Source organism: Aegilops tauschii, chromosome 6 (genome assembly GCF_002575655.3).
Source record: "Aegilops tauschii subsp. strangulata cultivar AL8/78 chromosome 6, Aet v6.0, whole genome shotgun sequence".
NCBI lineage: Eukaryota > Viridiplantae > Streptophyta > Magnoliopsida > Poales > Poaceae > Aegilops > Aegilops tauschii.
The window spans coordinates 125,772,461-125,790,042 of NC_053040.3; the positions used below are offsets into that span (position 1 = coordinate 125,772,461).

A 17,582-nucleotide genomic window follows, 5' to 3' on the forward strand; every position below is an offset into this window, starting at 1 on the left:
CGAGGTGTAATATGGTGGAGGGGGGCACCGCACATGGCTAAAATATCGTATATCAAGTCTCTTTAGAGGTGCCCCCCTGCCCCCGTATATAAAGGAGCAAGGGGGAGGCCGGCTGCCCTAGGCGCGCCAAGGAGAGGGGGGGAGTCCTCCTCCTAGTAGGAGTAGGACTCCCCTTTCCTAGTCCAACTAGGAAGAGAGGGGGGGAAGGAAAGAGAGGGAGAGGGAGAGGGAAAGAGGGGCTGCGCCCCCCTCTCCTAGTCCTAATAGGACTCCTCATGGGAGGGGGCGCGCCACCTCCTGGCTGCTGCCCTCTCTCTCCCCTCAAGGCCCACTAAGGCCCAATACTTCCCCGGGGGGTTCTGGTAACCCCTCCGGCACTCCGGTTTTATCCGAAACTTCTCCGGAACACTTCCGGTGTCCGAATATAGTCGTCCAATATATCAATCTTTATGTCTCGACCATTTCGAGACTCCTCGTCATGTCCGTGATCACATCCGGGACTCCGAACAACCTTCGGTACATCAAAACATATAAACTCATAATATAACTGTCATCGTAACGTTAAGCGTGCGGACCCTACGGGTTCGAGAACTATGTAGACATGACCGAGACACCTCTCTGGTCAATAACCAATAGCGGAACCTGGATGCTCATATTGGCTCCAACATATTCTACGAAGATCTTTATCGGTCAAACCGCATAACAACATACGTTGTTCCCTTTGTCATCGGTATGTTACTTGCCCGAGATTCGATTGTCGGTATCTCGATACCTGGTTCAATCTCGTTACCGGCAAGTCTCTTTACTCGTTCCGTAATACATCATCCCGCAACTAAATCATTAGTCACAATGCTTGCAAGGCTTATAGTGATGTGCATTACCGAGTGGGCCCAGAGATACCTCTCCGACAATCGGAGTGACAAATCCTAATCTCGAAATACGCCAACCCAACAAGTACCTTTGGAGACACCTGTAGAGCACCTTTATAATCACCCATTTACGTTGTGACGTTTGGTAGCACACAAAGTGTTCTTCCGGTAAACGGGAGTTGCATAATCTCATAGTCATAGGAACATGTATAAGTCATGAAGAAAGCAATAGCAACATACTAAACGATCGGGTGCTAAGCTAACGGAATGGGTCAAGTCAATCACGTCATTCTCCTAATGAGGTGATCTCGTTAATCAAATGACAACTCATGTCTATGGCTAGGAAACATAACCATCTTTGATTAACGAGCTAGTCAAGTAGAGGCATACTAGTGACACTCTGTTTGTCTATATATTCACACATGTATTATGTTTCCGGTTAATACAATTCTAGCATGAATAATAAACATTTATCATGATATAAGGAAATATATAATACTTTATTATTGCCTCTAGGGCATATTTCCTTCAGTCTCCCACTTGCACTAGAGTCAATAATCTAGTTCACATCGCCATGTGATTTAACATCAATAATTCACATCACCATGTGATTAACACCCATAGTTCACATCTCTATGTGACCAACACTCAAAGGGTTTACTAGAGTCAATAATCTAGTTCACATCGCTATGTGATTAACACCCAAAGAGTACTAAGGTGTGATCATGTTTTGATTGTGAGATAATTTTAGTCAACGGGTCTGTCACATTCAGATCCGTAAGTATTTTGCAAATTTCTATGTCTACAATGCTCTGCACGGAGCTACTCTAGCTAATTGCTCCCACTTTCAATATGTATCTAGACCGAGACTTTAGAGTCATCTAGATTAGTGTCAAAACTTGCATCGACGTAACCCTTTACGACGAACCTTTTGTCACTTCCATAATCGAGAAACATGTCCTTATTCCACTAAGGATAATTTTGACCGCTGTCCATTGATCTACTCCTAGATCACTATTGTACTCCCTTGCCAAAATTAGTGTAGGGTATACAATAGATCTGGTACACAGCATGGCATACTTTATAGAACCTATGGCCAAGGCATAGGGAATGACTTTCATTCTCTTTCTATCTTCTGCCGTGGTCGGGTTTTCAGTCTTTACTCAATTTCACACCTTGTAACACATGCAAGAACTCTTTCTTTGACTATTCCATTTTGAACCATTTCAAAATCTTGTTAAGGTATGTACTCATTGAAAAAACTTATCAAGCGTCTTGATCTATCTCTATAGATCTTGATGCTCAATATGTAAGCAGCTTCCCCGAGGTCTTTCTTTGAAAAACTCCTTTCAAACACTCCTTTATGCTTTGCAGAATAATTCTATATTATTTCCGATCAACAATATGTCATCCACATATACTTATCAGAAATGTTGTAGTGCTCCCACTCACTTTCTTGTAAATACAGGCTTCACCGCAAGTCTGTATACAACTATATGCTTTGATCAACTTATCAAAGCGTATATTCCAACTCCGAGATACTTGCACCAGTCCATAGATGGATCGCTGGAGCTTGCATATTTTGTTAGCACCTTTAGGATTGACAAAACCTTCTGGTTGCATCATATACAACTCTTTTTTAATAAATCCATTAAGGAATGCAGTTTTGTTTATCCATTTGCTAGATTTCATAAAATGCGGCAATTGCTAACATGATTCGGACAGACTTAAGCATAGATACGAGTGAGAAACTCTCATCGTAGTCAACACCTTAAACTTGTCGAAAACCTTTTGCGACAATTCTAGCTTTGTAGATAGTAACACTACTATCAGCGTCCGTCTTCCTCTTGAAGATCCATTTAATCTCAATGGCTCGCCGATCATTGGGCAAGTCAATCAAAGTCCATACTTTGTTCTCATACATGGATCTCATCTCAGATTTCATGGCCTCAAGCCATTTCGCGGAATCTGGGCTCACCATCGTTTCTTCATAGTTCGTAGGTTCGTCATGGTCTAGTAACATAACCTCCAGAACAGGATTACCGTACCACTCTGGTGCGGATCTTACTCTGGTTGACCTACGAGGTTCAGTAATAACTTGATCTGAAGTTCCATGATCATCATCATTAACTTCCTCACTAATTGGTGTAGGAGTCACAGGAACAGATTTCTGTGATGAACTACTTTCCAATAAGGGAGCAGGTACAGTTACCTCATCAAGTTCTACTTTCCTCCCACTCACTTCTTTCGAGAGAAACTCCTTCTTAGAAAGGATCCATACTAAGCAACGAATGTCTTGCCTTCGGATCTGTGATAGAAAGTGTACCCAACTGTCTCCTTTGGGTATCCTATGAAGACACATTTCTCCGATTTGGGTTTGAGCTTATCAGGATGAAACTTTTTCACATAAGCATCGCAACCCCAAACTTTAAGAAACGACAACTTTGGTTTCTTGCCAAACCACAGTTCATAAGGCGTCGTCTCAACGGATTTTGATGGTGCCCTATTTAACGTGAATGTAGCTGTCTCTAATGCATAACCCCAAAACGATTGTAGTTCAATGCTAATGTATTTTTCCTCTAAAATTACGTGATTTAATGGAGGATAGGAATTACTGAAAATCTGCAGTACAAGAGCAAAAAAGGGGGTGCTGACCTGTGCGGGACGGGGGCGCGTGCAACTGGCTCGAACCGAGGAGAAGAGAGACCGCCACCACCTAACCGCGTCACCTGACGGCGCCCGCAACCAGCACTGCACCACCCCAAAGACACCACAGGCCTGCACACCGTACCACCGCGTGAAAGTGCTCCTAATCTCTTTGGTGTTTTTGGAAATTCATTCCTACATACATGGCTTTGAACTAATAAGTACAACATGGGAAGTGAGGGTGAACCCCTCCAGAACTAAAGACAAGTGTTGGATCAAGCCTCAAGACTCTTAGTTTTGTGTTTAAGTGATCAAAGATCACATTAAGTCCATATATATGCCAATACTATCAAAAGGGGATGAGGTTGAGAAGATGAGTTCATTGCTCAAAGTGCTTAGAGATCAAACTCCAAAGACCTTAGCTACTTTACAAGTTCACACTATATCGAACCATAAATGCAACTCCGACGCACCGAACTGATTTCTATCAGAGTCACCGAATCACACGGATATAGCCATTTTCCTAAACCCTAGTTGCATCGGTCGCACCGAGAAACCCATCCGGACTCACCGAAGCACATGTACAAATATTCTATAACCTTCTACGTTCGTAATTTCCGAACGGTTTCACTCTGTGACACCGAGGCGTGTAAAATGCTTAGGTCAACACTTCTTAGAGCCACCGATCAGTTTCCCACCGTGTGACCAAGCAATCCAACTGTTGCCTCTGGGCCATTCCACTCGGACTCACTGATATGTGCAAAAGTGTGTGTAACAGTCAGATTTTTTGTCCAACCTATATATACCCCCACCCACTCCATCAGTGCCTCTCGAAGCAAACACAAGTCCTATCCACTTTTCTGGGAGAGAGCTCCCACTCCTTGTGCTGATTTCAAGGAATTCTATTCCAACTATTGGCCCTTTGATCTCTAGTGACCTCATTGCTTTTTTATCCAAACTACTCCAACCAAAAGCCCAAAAATATGTGAACCGGCCATTGCGAGGGCCGTGATCGTGCTCCTCGTCACGCGCCTTTGGAGGATGAGTATGCCGTCCTCAAGCTCCCCACGTGCACCGGACGCAGGGGAGAAAACTCTCAAATGGGGGTAAACATACCCCCATAAGCCGAGCCCGCCAAAGTCATATGCAGTGGGGTTTATAACCCCGCCGTCGTTGAGCCCAAGATGAAGAGGCCCGACACCGGTGGTGGAGCCGAAGTGCGCGGCGGCGGCGGTGCATTGGCCCGTGGCAGTAGCATGGTGTAGAAACGGGACGACGCCTGGAGAACCGCTGTGAGATCGTGGCCGGGAGAGGAGAGGCCGGCAATCCACCTTCGCCGGATGGGGTTGCTACTGACGATGATGGGGTGGGGGGGGGGGGGGTGGCGTGACGGTGGCTCTCCCATCGAAGACATCGAAGGGACGGTGAGGGAAGAGAAAGCGAGTGGGTGTGAACTAGCGCGGATGGTGACTGAAGAGAGTGTGAGAAGTTATGAGAGGTTCTATCGTCTTCCGTGCTTCCCCACCTGTGGCTCAAGCGGGCTTGACTCATGAAAATTGCCGATTCAACCGTTCTACTCGATGCAGGCTCAGAGCTGCTTCAAGTTTCATACGAAGCAGGAAATAGATGTAGCCCACGCAATCAAATAGGCTGATTTTATTCGGCGCGGGCCTGGCTGAGGGTACCAAGCCCGACCGCGCGATGGGGGCTGGTACGGGTCCGGTTGTATGATGCTCTTACAGCTCTCCCCCGCGCGCGCGCGAAAAGAAGCCCAATTCATCAACAAGCAAATGCGCGCGGGCGCGGCCATGTCGGCGGACCCCCAGCTCCTTGCGGCGGCGGTGGAGGCCGCGATCGCGTCGCGCTCCCCGCGGCTCGGCCGTGCCGCGCACGCGCGCGCCCTGAGGCTGCTGTCGCCGGGCATCCCGCCCTTCATCTGCGCGCACCTTGTCAACCTCTATTCCAAGCTCGACCTCCCCGCGGCCGCCGCATCCGCCCTCGCCTCCGACCCCAGCCCCACCGTCGTGTCATTCACGGCCTTCATCTCCGGTGCCGCGCAGCACGCGCGCCCGCTCCCCGCCCTCTCCGCCTTCGCCGCCATGCTCCGCCTCGGCCTCCGCCCCAACGACTTCACCTTCCCCTCCGCCTTCAAGGCCGCCGCCTCCGCGCCCCCTCGCTCCGCCGCCGGCCCGCAGATACACGCGCTCGCCATTAGGTTCGGCTACCTCCCCGCTGACGCCTTCGTCTCGTGCGCCGCGCTGGACATGTACTTCAAGACCGGCCGCCTTGGCCTGGCTCGCCGCCTGTTCGAGGAAATGCCGAACAGAAACGTGGTGGCGTGGAACGCAGTGATGACCAACGCCGTGCTCGACGGCCGGCCCCTCGAGACGGTCCAGGCTTACTTTGGGCTTCGGGAGGCTGGCGGGATGCCGAATGTCGTCTCGGTCTGTGCGTTCTTCAACGCCTGTGCCGGGGCGCTGCTCCTGTTGCCTGGGTCACAATTCCATGGGTTCGTGGTCAAGTGCGGTTTTGACATGGATGTCTCAGTGTCGAATGCGATGGTTGATTTCTATGGGAAGTGCCGATGCGCGGAGAAGGCAAAGATGGTGTTTGATGCGATGAGAGTCAGGAACAGTGTATCATGGTGTTCCATGGTTGTTGCATATGCACAGAACGGGGCAGAGGAGGATGCTTTTGCTGTGTACCTGGGTGCGAGGAGGGCGGGGGAAGAGCCGACTGACTTCATGGTCTCCAGTGTGCTCACTACATGTGCAGGCCTGCTAGGCCTTGACCTTGGGCGTGCTCTGCATGCAGTTGCTGTACGCTCTTGCATCGATGCAAACATCTTTGTTGCAAGTGCATTGGTTGACATGTACGGCAAGTGTGGGGGTGTTGAAGATGCTCAACATGTCTTTTCAGATATGCCACAGCGGAATCTTGTCACATGGAATGCGATGATTGGAGGGCATGCCAACATCGGTGATGCTATAAACGCACTTGCGGTGTTCAGTGATATGATAGCGAGTGGAGAGACAGCACCTAACTACATCACACTTGTAAATGTGATCACAGCCTGCAGTAGAGGAGGTTTGACCAAGGAAGGCTATGAGCTGTTTGAGACAATGAGGGAGAGGTTTGGGATAGAACCACGGACTGAGCACTATGCTTGCGTGGTTGACTTGCTTGGGCGTGCAGGAATGGAAGAGCGAGCTTATGAGATTATACAGAGGATGCCAATGAGACCTTCCATTTCTCTCTGGGGAGCACTACTTGGGGCATGCAAGATGCATGGGAAGACGGAGCTGGGAAGGATTGCAGCTGAGAAGTTGTTTGAACTTGACCCTCAGGACTCTGGCAATCACGTGCTGCTCTCGAACATGCTCGCATCAGCTGGCAGGTAAAAGTAATTCTCATACTGAATTTCTCTTAGGGATTCATTATTATATTGACTCTTTGAGAAATACTGCCATATATCAGTGCCTAAAGGAGTTCACCTCAAAACTAACAATTCCACATATCAGTGTGGAGTGTCGTAACTTGTCAGTTGATCACATGTATTCTTCATGGCATTAACTCTAGAACATATTAAACTATCTGCTCTTATCTCTTGGCCTATTCGAGCATCCACAATGTATGCATGCTCTAAGCTCTCTCTGTCTGTATCTCCTCTTGGAGGCAGCCTCTACACAGTGCAGACTGCTGCCTCTAACCAAAAACCGCTAGCATCGCCCCCCTAGCTTGCAGGCTGCCCTCATCAACTAAAATAATAGAGCTGGCCCTGTTCGGTTGCTGGGAGAGGACATCTGCAACATTCTCATGTTAACCGAAGCACTATGTTGCGGAAATAATGAAATAATATTTTAATACCTTTTTAAACATTTGATGAGATATCTGCCAGATTATGCCATTCTTTGGAACTTAATTTAGCCTTGCAATCAATGCACTAGCACACAATTCATACTGTTGATTTAATGTATCTTCTGAATTTCTTTTAGGGGTTCATGGTGATATTGAGGCTTTGAGAAATACTGCCATATATCAATGCCTAAAAGAGTTCACCTCAAAACTAACAATCCCACATATCAGTGTGGAGTGTCGTAACTTGTCAGTAGATCGCATGTATTCTTCATTCCATTAACTCTGGAACATATTAGTTATTAAACTATCTGCTCTTATCTCTTGGCCTATTCGAGCATCCACAATGTATGCATGCCTCTAAGCTCTCTCTGTCTATCTCCTCTTGGAGGCAGCCTCCATACACTGCAGACTGCTGCATCTAACCAAAAAACGCTAGCACCGCCTCCTAGCTTGCAGGCTGCCTTCATCAACTGAAATAACAGAGCTGGCCCTGTTTGGTTGCTGGGAGAGGACATCTGCACACTATGTTGCATAAATAACAAAACAATATTTTAATACCTTTTTAAACATTTGATGAGATATCTGCCAGATTATGCCATTCTTTGGAATTTAATTTAGCCTTAGAATCAATGCACTAGCACACAATTCATACTGTTGATTTAGTGTATCTTCTGAACTTGTGCAGGTGGGCAGAAGCAACTTATGTAAGGAAGGAGATGAAAGATGTCGGAATCAAGAAAGACCCAGGGTGTAGCTGGATCACTTGGAAAAATGGTGTGCATGTTTTCCATGCCAAGGACACCAAACATGAGATGAATAGCGAGATCCGGGCATTACTGGCCAAGCTTAAAAAACAAATGCAAGCTTCTGGGTACATGCCAGACACACAATATTCACTTTATGATCTTGAGGAAGAAGAGAAAGAATCAGAGGTGTTTCAACATAGTGAGAAGCTTGCCCTGGCCTATGGACTCATTCACATTCCGCCTGGTGTACCTATAAGGATCACAAAGAACTTGAGAATATGTGTGGATTGTCACCGAGCTTTCAAGTTTATATCTGGTATTGTTGATAGAGAGATAATTGTGAGGGACAATAATAGGTTTCATCACTTTAAACAGTATGAATGTTCATGCAAGGATTACTGGTGAAAACTCTGTCCATGTGATACAGAAAAGGTATGCAACATCTGTTCTTGTAGGATAGTTGCATGAGATTATAAATTATTTCTCCAGAACGATGATGTTTTAGCTCACTTCTTTATGTATTGTATATCACTCCCTTTGTTTGAACTTTCAAAGAAGTATTCCCTCCGTCCGAAAAAGGTTGTCCCAAGCTTGTTCCTCAAATGGATGTATCTAGTGCTAGATATACGTCCATTTGAGGGACAAGCTTTTTCGGACGGAGGAGTAGAAGTATAGTGGTCAATTGAGGAATAGATCTCAGTGTTACTACAAATATCCAGCATAACTACAGTAGAAAACTCAAGTTACCAATGCATGTTTTTGTATTACTATTATAGTTGCAGCATCGAGAGAACTACTTGGACAAATTCTTCAAACAGGAGGTAATTATTATGTTTCTTATTCAAAAACAAGGACAAGCGCTCCTTTTCTCAATTTGAAAACTAATGCTCACCTATATTGGTGGTTCATTAAAAGTGGCACCTACTGTATTAAAGGATGACATCAACTTTGTTGTGATTCCATTTTGTTGATCCAGTTTTGTTGTCTGAACATGGTTGTGAAGTACCGCTCTCCCTTGCTTTATCTGACGAAAATGGCCTATGAATGAATTTTTCTCTGATTTGGTTTACTGTAACTAATTTATGAAGCAAGAAGAAACAGCGGAGAAGATCAAGAGCTGGGTGAGGATTGCCACGAAAAATCTCATCGGCTCCATCATCTCTGGCGGCACCGACCTCGACCTCGTGCTTGCCCACACGGTCTACTTCAAGGCCAAGTGGTGTGGTGCAGTATGCTTGAGACACACCGGGTGAGGCTGGGCACTTTCACTGGCTGGATGCCTTGATGGCAGCCGCGTTTGATGCACAGGTCATGTGGAAGCCCATGTACGACGCGCATCCATGAACGGGTTCAAGGTCCTGAAGCTCCCTTACAGGCATGACTGAGACGACGAACCCATGTTCCCATACCAATACAGCCAAGGCGCTGCGGCCGGCGAGGCTTCATCTGACGCGGACAACACGCATTATTCAGTGTACCGCAAGGCTGGAGTACCTGTACAGCATCACACCCAAGACGGCAGCCGCCAACCGTTGGTCTGCCCTAATTCGAGGTAAACTTGAAATGGGACCTCCATCTGCTTGGGCTCACGCTACCGAGACGACCTGCCGAGCATGTGCCAATGTGCCAGGACCACGACAGGCGGCCGACATTGCTGAGAAAGAGTGTGCACCAAGCAGTCGTCAATGTGGACGAAGAAGGAACTGAGGCGGCCATGATCATAATTGGGGTCATACAATGTACTGGGAAGCCACCAAGCAACGAGTTCGTCTCCGACCATCCCATCACTTTCTTCATGATGGAGTAGAGGGTGATTGTGTTTGCCGGCAGGATCAAGATTTTAGAAACTTCAGGCATTGGCTATCTGCTTCTTTTACTTTTGCATCTAGCTGTCTCTGATGTTTTCAGAACAATCAAGCAAAACCAGAATGCAAACATTTCAGTTCCATGTATTTTTACAATCAACTGTGGGATATGGTACTTCGGAATTTTGATGAAAAGATCAGTGGCATGTATCTGTAAAATAATGCACTATGTTGCAGACTCCAGAAATGTAAACTGGCAAACTAAATCAATTTAAGAAAGTCAAGTAATTGCTTCAGCACAGGAACACAACACTTTATAAGCACATCACAGACACAAAATCAACAAGCATATCAAGGGTTTGCTGTCATACAAAGATTAATGACTGCAAAATAATTAGGCCAGCTAACCACCACTACTGTGGTAGTAGAAACAATGCAATAACTTAAACAGTAGGAATACCTACAGACATCAAGTGGGGACTAGACCAACATAATCCTCAGAACTGTCTTCTATCCTAATTAACACAGCGATGATTGCGACAGCGATAATGATTATGCTCGAAAGACAACCGAATATTGTCTTGAACTTCCTGGTCTTCCCTCTGCTTCTTTTCACACAAACATCCAGCTCCTTGAATTCAACCTCAGAGGATTCTTCACAGGTTGTATTCTCAACTTCAGTACTAGACAGACCTGATTTATCTTCATTGCAGATAATCTCCATAGTACCCTTAGCGCTAGGCCTATCAGCAGCGGTTTCAGTCTCTTTGCTCCCCTCTTCGGTCTTGCTCTCAGAATGCTCAGATTGCATATCCTCAGATGACTCTGTTAGTTCCTTATGTTCCTGATCTGATGGTGGTGATGATGATGACGACGATGACGATGATGAGCAGTTCAGCTTCATAATTGATTTTTCCTTGTGGCGATCAGAGTCGAAGTCGTATGAACTCTGGAGAGATCGGAGAAGCTTTCTCGGTGTCGTGTATAGCTTCACATCATCAATGCTGATCGGCCTTTCAGAAGCCTAGAACAACAGTAAATAACAAAGTCAGTTAACAGGTCAATTGATGTACACACACAATATTTTTCGAATCAAAACTGAAGCAGTATAGGCATTTCGTTATGTGTACCTGCGGACCGGGGGTCTCATCTCTTGATAAGGCGTTGTTGGGGCTAGCTGAAACAAATCCTGTGAATGTGCCAGTGCACTCGAAATCGGCATCGGTTACTTCGCTGTCACAAACCTCCCCCAAGTCATCTTCAAGGCACTTGCCGTTTGAGCAGAACCTAATGAACAGGCCATCCTTGAGAGAAACATCCACACCATCATTGCTCCATAACCTCCTGTTTGCGCGCCGGCTCTGATCGAAATTGCAAGAAGACTGCCCGATCGAGATGGGCGATTCAGTGAGCGTACTACTGCCATACATGATGGTTGAGTCTACCACCTGTGATTCAGGGGACTGGAACTGAACCGGTGAAGCAGACATGGTGGAGCTTGCAGGGCTGCTGCCCTTGGCATTCCAGAGGCTCCTGCATGGGCTTTTCTCTCTTCTCTTCTGGAAGTTGGAGCCTACCATCGGGCTCGTGGTGACCTCGTGCCTCGACCCCTTCTGCGCAGCAATGTTCTTGGCAGTCTGTGACGTCTCAAACGCGGCGCCTCGGACGAACGGCATGCGGTCGTTCTGGCATTGCTCCATGACATCCACCACCTTGCCAAGCTCCGAGGATATGCTCCTGGGGTCGACAAACTTCATGAAGAAATTGATCATCTGGATCGCCGAGAGCCGCTTCTGGGAGCTGCTCTCCGCGGCGTCGCCGTCAAGAACCTGCAGGGCAGACCGCACAAGGGACCTCGCATACGCCTCTGCAATCAGGCCGTTGTGCTTGACAAGCGCCATTGCCAGGCCCATGTGCGCATTGGACCGGGTTGACCTGTCGTGCATCGCCCCGGCGACCTTCAGGCAGACCTCGTTGACGGCCTCACCGGACGCAAACCTCCAGTTGCTCGACTCGACGAGCGCCTTGAGGCAGAGCGCGGCGCCCGACGCCGCGCCGTCCTGGTCGCTCATGAGCGCGCCGCAGAGGGGCTTGCAGAGGGAGGCGATGATGCGCGCCTTCTCCTCCTCGGGCGCCGAGGGGTCGATGCCGTACCGCGCTATGGCCGGCACCACCTTGGAGCACGCCTGGTGCAGCGGGAAGGAGCCGCCGCTGGAGGACAGCGTGCGCGTGATGGTGGACATGATGTTGCCGATCTGCGGCACGATGTTCCGGCCGTGGACCCTGGCGAGCACCTCGTAGAGCGAGATGGTGAACTCGCCGGAGGGCAGGCCGGGGGGCTTGTTGTCGGAGACCTCGGCGAGGAAGTGGGGGATGGACTTGGAGTCGAGCTGCTTGGCGTAGGACTTGAGCGTCTTCATGGCGTTCCGGCGGCTGTCGGCGTCTTTGTCCAGGTTCTCCAGCTCCTGCCGGAGCAGCGGGCTCAGGCTCCGGCCCATTGGGTTGGTGGTTCTCGCCTTCCCGGGACAGGAAAATGCAGCAGCTTCCGCTTCCGGCGCGCTGGACCTGTGATTCAAACCAAAGATTCAGGCGAAAAATTTGGCATCTTTCCCTCATATATCTGGCATAAGTAAACAGCTGTAACGGCAAATTGGCCCTAGCATTCATCAAACATATACTCCTACAAGATTACGTATATCGGAATTTAGTACTACTCCATAAAGTAGTGCCATAAACACCAAATCATGAAATGAATGTCAGATTTTCAGAAACAAGAAACAATCTTTGGAGGGGGACTCATTGTTCCGCCCCACTTTCACATGGCCGCGTCAGGATTCAGGAAGCAGCAATCCAATCGCGACTAACTAAACTACACAGCGCGCACTGTTCTACCCCCCAAATCCCCCTCCCTTTTCAATGAAGAAAGAGTAAAAGACCGAGGAATCGATGCAGAACAAGACCAGCAAAGAGGGGAGCAGTATGCTCCAGCATTGAACTGACCTGGATTGAAGAACTTGCAAGGCCTCTCTCTCTCTCTCTCTCTGTGTGTGTGTGTGTGTCTCTCTCTCTCTCGCTCGCTCTCTCTCAAGTCTCAAGATTTGAACTGGAGAGGGAGCGTGTGGCAGAAAACTCTCTCTCTCTCTCTCTCTCTCTCAAGATTTGAACTGGGAGCGTGGGTCTCGACAGATGCGGAGGCTAAAATGGGGAGGGGTGTTAAGATTGGGATTCCCCGTGCAGTGGTCAGCCTCCTACTTTTCTCACGCTTGGCCCGTCAGACCCAGTGGAGTAGAAATCAGGAGTGCACCATCTGGTCCCATTTCTCAGTGACGGGGTTGGGCAGAAGAGCTGGTGCGTCAACAGTACAACACTGGGCGTTTCGAACGGACGACGCGCAGCACGCGCGGAAGGTGCGGAAATTTTGAAATTTGGGGGCGTGGAAATTACAGTCCTAGCCATGGCGGAGCCTATTGACTGACACTGACTGTACGTGGACCGGGCTCACGGGCTCCAGCGTCCGGATGGACAACCGGCAAACTGCTTCTATTCTACTCTCATTTTTTCATTTTGAGGGTATTCTATTCTACTCTCATGGTCGACAAAATTTAGTAAAAAGCATACATATTCTCGAAAGTGTCCTTCTCAGCTCGAGCTCATAAGCTCTTGAGTGAACAGTAAAATTCGAAATTTTTGAAGGATTTTTTTTTAAAATCTGAATATCTTGGTAACAAACTTTGACCAATGTTTTCAATGATTGTAAAGTTTTATCATGAAATGACATTCGTGGACTGCTGATTTTTTTTGCCACAACTTTCACAATTGTCATTCTATGATAAAACTTCGCAAGCATTTAAAAATTTGGCAAGTTTTGCCATAACAAAAATTCAGAAAATTTTGAACATTTTTTCAGTTCATCCGAGCTCGTATAAGCTCGACTTCAGTTAATCCGTGTCCACATATTCTTTACTTGTTACCGAAGGACTAGTAATCGTGTTCCCGCAATGCATGTATTCCTCATTGAATAACTTTTTAGTTACAAATTAAAGTAACAACAATTTTTAAATGACCTTACTGTATTATCTCAATAGTAAGTCTTTTAGTAATTCAAGTCTGAGCCCGGGCTCATCTACACTAGATGAACAGCAAATTCTAAAAAGAATTATAAAAAAATGTGTTTTTATTTTGCATCGAAGATGATCGAGCGTGCAGGCTTTGTGATGTTTGCCACGACCTTCTCGAATGTCCAAACATCATGAATTTTTGCACGCACATCGCTCAATCAAGCATCTTAGATGAGAAAAAAAATAAGTTTTTTTTTACTATTTTAAATGATTTTACTGTTCACTCCTAAGTGCAGCCCCGAATCACTGCTTTGTCACCCGCAAAAAAAAAAATCACTGCTTCTGTAGCCTTGCCGATGAAAGCCCAAACGCCTCCCTACATACTCCCAGGTTCAATGACCAGGGATACTTGCAGTGGCGGAGCGTCAATCATAATCAAGTGGGGGCCAAACTGGGTCACAGACTAGATATAGCTACCGAGATTAGAGGAAGAGATTAGCACCTTGGTTCGCTTGTGTTCCTCTCTCGGTTGTGTGCTATAACACCTTGTGAGCTACTTGCTTTTCACACTCACATATGCAGGATTTCATGGCAGATCGAGCTAGGGATTCGATTTCTAGGTAGAGGATTTCACCCAACCTCCCTCACCTCTATCCAGATATATTCCAATCCAGCCTCGACCTCAGCCATTCAAATCCTAGCCAAGAGAGAAGAGTCGTCGCCTATAGCTATTTAAACAATACACCCGCTTAGCGGGCCCAGCTTGGGCTAGCAAGCCACTGGGAAGTCTTCTGGGTCGTGTGGGCCTGGGCCTTTGGTCATCCACTGCTTCAGTCTCGCTCTTGTCGACAACGCCGTTACCAGGAACAATGCTCCGTCTTGCATCTTCAGAAGTAATGGCTGCATCTTCAAAGATAACGGCTTCAGGGTCGCTGACATCCCCCCGCCCCCCGTTGAAAAACGGCTTGCTCCAAGCCGTAGAACACGGGAATTGCTGTTTGAGAGACTCCAAGGGTGTGTTTGGTTCCTAGAATGGACTGGAACGTCACGGGTCGGACCCGTTCCTAGGCATAGTTCTCATGTTTGGTTCATAGATGGGATGGTAACCAACTCGTTCCCGTAGACCGAATATTCGGCCCAGATGCGGAACCGAGTGGAACCTCCGAATCGAGCGAACGACGGGGAACCATCTCCCTCGTCTCACTCCCACAAAGGCGCAAACCCTCACCTTGCGCCGCCTTCCCTCGTCTCCCCCTTCCTCAAGCTACTCTACCGCCCCGATTCCTTCCAATCCTCGCTGCCGTCAGACTATTCTTTCCTCTCTCGATCTACAACAACCACAGGGGAGTCACGGATGGGGCAGAAGACCATCCTCTCTCGATCTGCAGGTACGTGCGGCGTTCTTGCAGTGGAGCGGCGGTCTAGGTGGGATTCCGGCATGCTAGCAGGGGCGGCAGAGGCGCCGCACACCCTCCTCTCCTCAAGGTACGAGCCTCTTTCAGTCCCCCTTGTATATGTTGCAGGTAGTACTTCTTTTACTCATGGAGATTGTCCGGCTGAGAAAGAGAGATGGGCTCATGGTTGTTTTTTGATTCATGGTTGTTTTTTGATCCAATTTCTACTCGAATTCACTTGTAGATGGTCAAGAAGATAAACAAAAGAGAAAGGATGTTTAGGGGAGCCTTGCTGAAATAAGGAAGAGAATACTTGATTACCTACGAAATTGGGTTGTGTCAACCAATTTTTGTGTCCAGCTTGTAAATTCATGTGTCCAACTTGTCAATAGATATTGTTGTGTTGCCTTTATTGAAAATGCAAGTGAAATGCTGCTAAAATTTTGAATTGTATGTCATTCCATTTTTCATTCCGTGCTTCCAACCAAAAACTGAAACAGAACCAACCTGTTTTAATTTCTTGCTCATACCAAACACAAGAATGGAATGACCTGTTCCTCTTGAATGAAACCATTCCATTCCATGACAGTTGGTTTCCCCAACCAAACACACCCCAAGTCTTCCCAGGTAGCTTCCTCTAGGGACAAGTTACCCCACTGAATCAAGCTCTGGGAAACCAGTGCGCTTGTCGTGCTGACGCACACGTTGCTAGAGGACACGCATGGGTACCTGAAGGGAAGCATGGGAAGATGGAAGCTTACTGTGAATAGGACAGTCAGGAAGCACCACCTTCTTAAGCTGGGACACATGAAAAACGGGATGAATTCTGCTTCTAGGAGGTAGTTCCAGTTTGTAAGCAATATCTTCAATTTTGCCCATGATAGTGAAGGTCCAAAGTACTTTGATGCCAATTTATGATTGGATCTGTGCACCACTGATGCCTGCAGATAAGGTTGCAGCTTGAGAAAAACTTGCTCTCCCACTTCAATGATCTTTCATTTCTGTTTTTGTCTGCCTTCTGCAAATGTTGCATGACAGAGGCCACTACAACTTCCCTATCCTGCAACCACTCCTGGATATCCACACACTACTGCAGGATGCTGCTAACGCGACACTACAATCAGAGACCCTTCGACGAAACTGTGTGCGATGCATTAATCACAAACGGTGATGTAAAAACCCCGTCAAATAAGATGCAAAACGTTTGCGATGGCGGATACATCAAACACGGTTTAGATTTTAGTTGCGTGTGCGATGCGGGCGTACGATTCAGTTCAATAAAATGTTTGCGACGAGGCAAACAACAAAAACGGGCAGCCAGATAAAGGTGTGTGCGATATATGGCATACAATTCACTCGGATGAACTATTTTGTGATTAGGCAACACAAAAGAAACGGTCAGCCAGATCAATATGTGTGCGATATATGACATACGGTTCACTCGGATGAACTGTTTTCGATTAGGCAACGCAACAGAAATGGTTCAGCCAGATCAAGGTGTGTGCAACGGAGGGCATACAGTTCATTTCGATAAACTGTTTGTGTTGAGCCAAGAGAACGGAAACATTTCGTGTAAACAAGATGTGTGTGATACGCGACGAATATCCAATTACATAGGTGGCTATTACACACATGACATTTCCACACACCAAAGTAAACTATTACATGCATAATTAACTAGGATAAACGATCATCTTATCATCATCTACTTCTTGGGACGCTTGCCACCACTGCTCTACTAGGATAACCGGAACAATATTCTTTTCTGTGAATAGTGTGCTCTGTTGGGCACACAAGTATATGGATCATAGCCTTGGGCAAGCAATGTGCTCGCACGCGTTGTGCTAGCTCGATATTCCTTCTATGCTAAGTTTCCACTAATTGATGGCGTTTTATGAACACGCCACCATTTCCTCACCGGTTTCCCGCCGCCACCCAGCGATATTGCGCTTAAGCCTAGCCGGCGCGTGACGCACCGAGGCAACAAGCGCAGCCTATAGCACACCCACCTTTTGCAAGCATGCCAACCCACCAAAGCGCCGCCTCTGCCATCAACCTCCTCGACGAGGAAAACGAGAAGGCGCCACGGCCCGTCGAGGCCGAGGCGCTCCCCGGCAATGCGATGGACTACACCATGATGCGCGTCATCAAGATAGGCATGTCAGCGCCGAGAGGCTGCAGCTCGCCGCACAACATGATCGATGGT

At 47.5% G+C, this 17,582-nt stretch overlaps 2 protein-coding genes across 3 annotated transcripts; one reads left to right on the forward strand and one right to left on the reverse strand.

Annotated features, from left to right (window-relative positions):
• The first annotated feature begins 5,201 nt into the window (after positions 1-5,201).
• LOC109734923 (pentatricopeptide repeat-containing protein At4g14850) lies at positions 5,202-10,146 on the forward strand. 2 transcript variants are annotated; one of them, XM_020294106.4, is made up of 3 exons: positions 5,206-6,912; positions 8,059-8,551; positions 9,208-10,146. In XM_020294106.4, exons 1-2 carry the CDS (start codon positions 5,243-5,245, stop codon positions 8,522-8,524), a joined length of 2,136 nt encoding a protein of 711 aa, XP_020149695.3. In that variant the 5' UTR covers positions 5,206-5,242; the 3' UTR covers positions 8,525-8,551; positions 9,208-10,146. The 2 variants fall into 2 exon arrangements, with proteins under 2 accessions (XP_040248122.2, XP_020149695.3); XM_040392188.3 differs by lacking the exon at positions 9,208-10,146 and having other exon boundaries at positions 5,202-6,912; positions 8,059-8,605.
• A 66-nt stretch (positions 10,147-10,212) lies between these two features.
• Positions 10,213-13,097, reverse strand: LOC109734924 (protein SINE1). Its single transcript, XM_020294107.4, has 3 exons — positions 12,925-13,097; positions 11,055-12,489; positions 10,213-10,948 (listed from the first exon to the last, which is right to left on the reverse strand). The coding sequence occupies exons 2-3, from the start codon at positions 12,420-12,422 to the stop codon at positions 10,394-10,396; spliced, it is 1,923 nt and encodes a 640-aa protein (XP_020149696.1). The 5' UTR covers positions 12,423-12,489; positions 12,925-13,097; the 3' UTR covers positions 10,213-10,393.
• Between the last annotated feature and the right edge of the window lie 4,485 nt (positions 13,098-17,582).

Bases quoted from the DNA above. Each gene is read 5' to 3' on its own strand.
- LOC109734923 (XM_040392188.3), top strand. From the start codon at position 5,243: ATGATGCTCTTACAGCTCTCCCCCGCGCGCGCGCGAAAAGAAGCCCAA. The intron at 6,913-8,058 runs GTAAAAGTAATT...GAACTTGTGCAG, and splicing joins ATGCTCGCATCAGCTGGCAG to GTGGGCAGAAGCAACTTATG.
- LOC109734924 (XM_020294107.4), bottom strand. From the start codon at position 12,422: ATGGGCCGGAGCCTGAGCCCGCTGCTCCGGCAGGAGCTGGAGAACCTG. The intron at 10,949-11,054 runs GTACACATAACG...CTGTTGTTCTAG, and splicing joins ATGAGACCCCCGGTCCGCAG to GCTTCTGAAAGGCCGATCAG.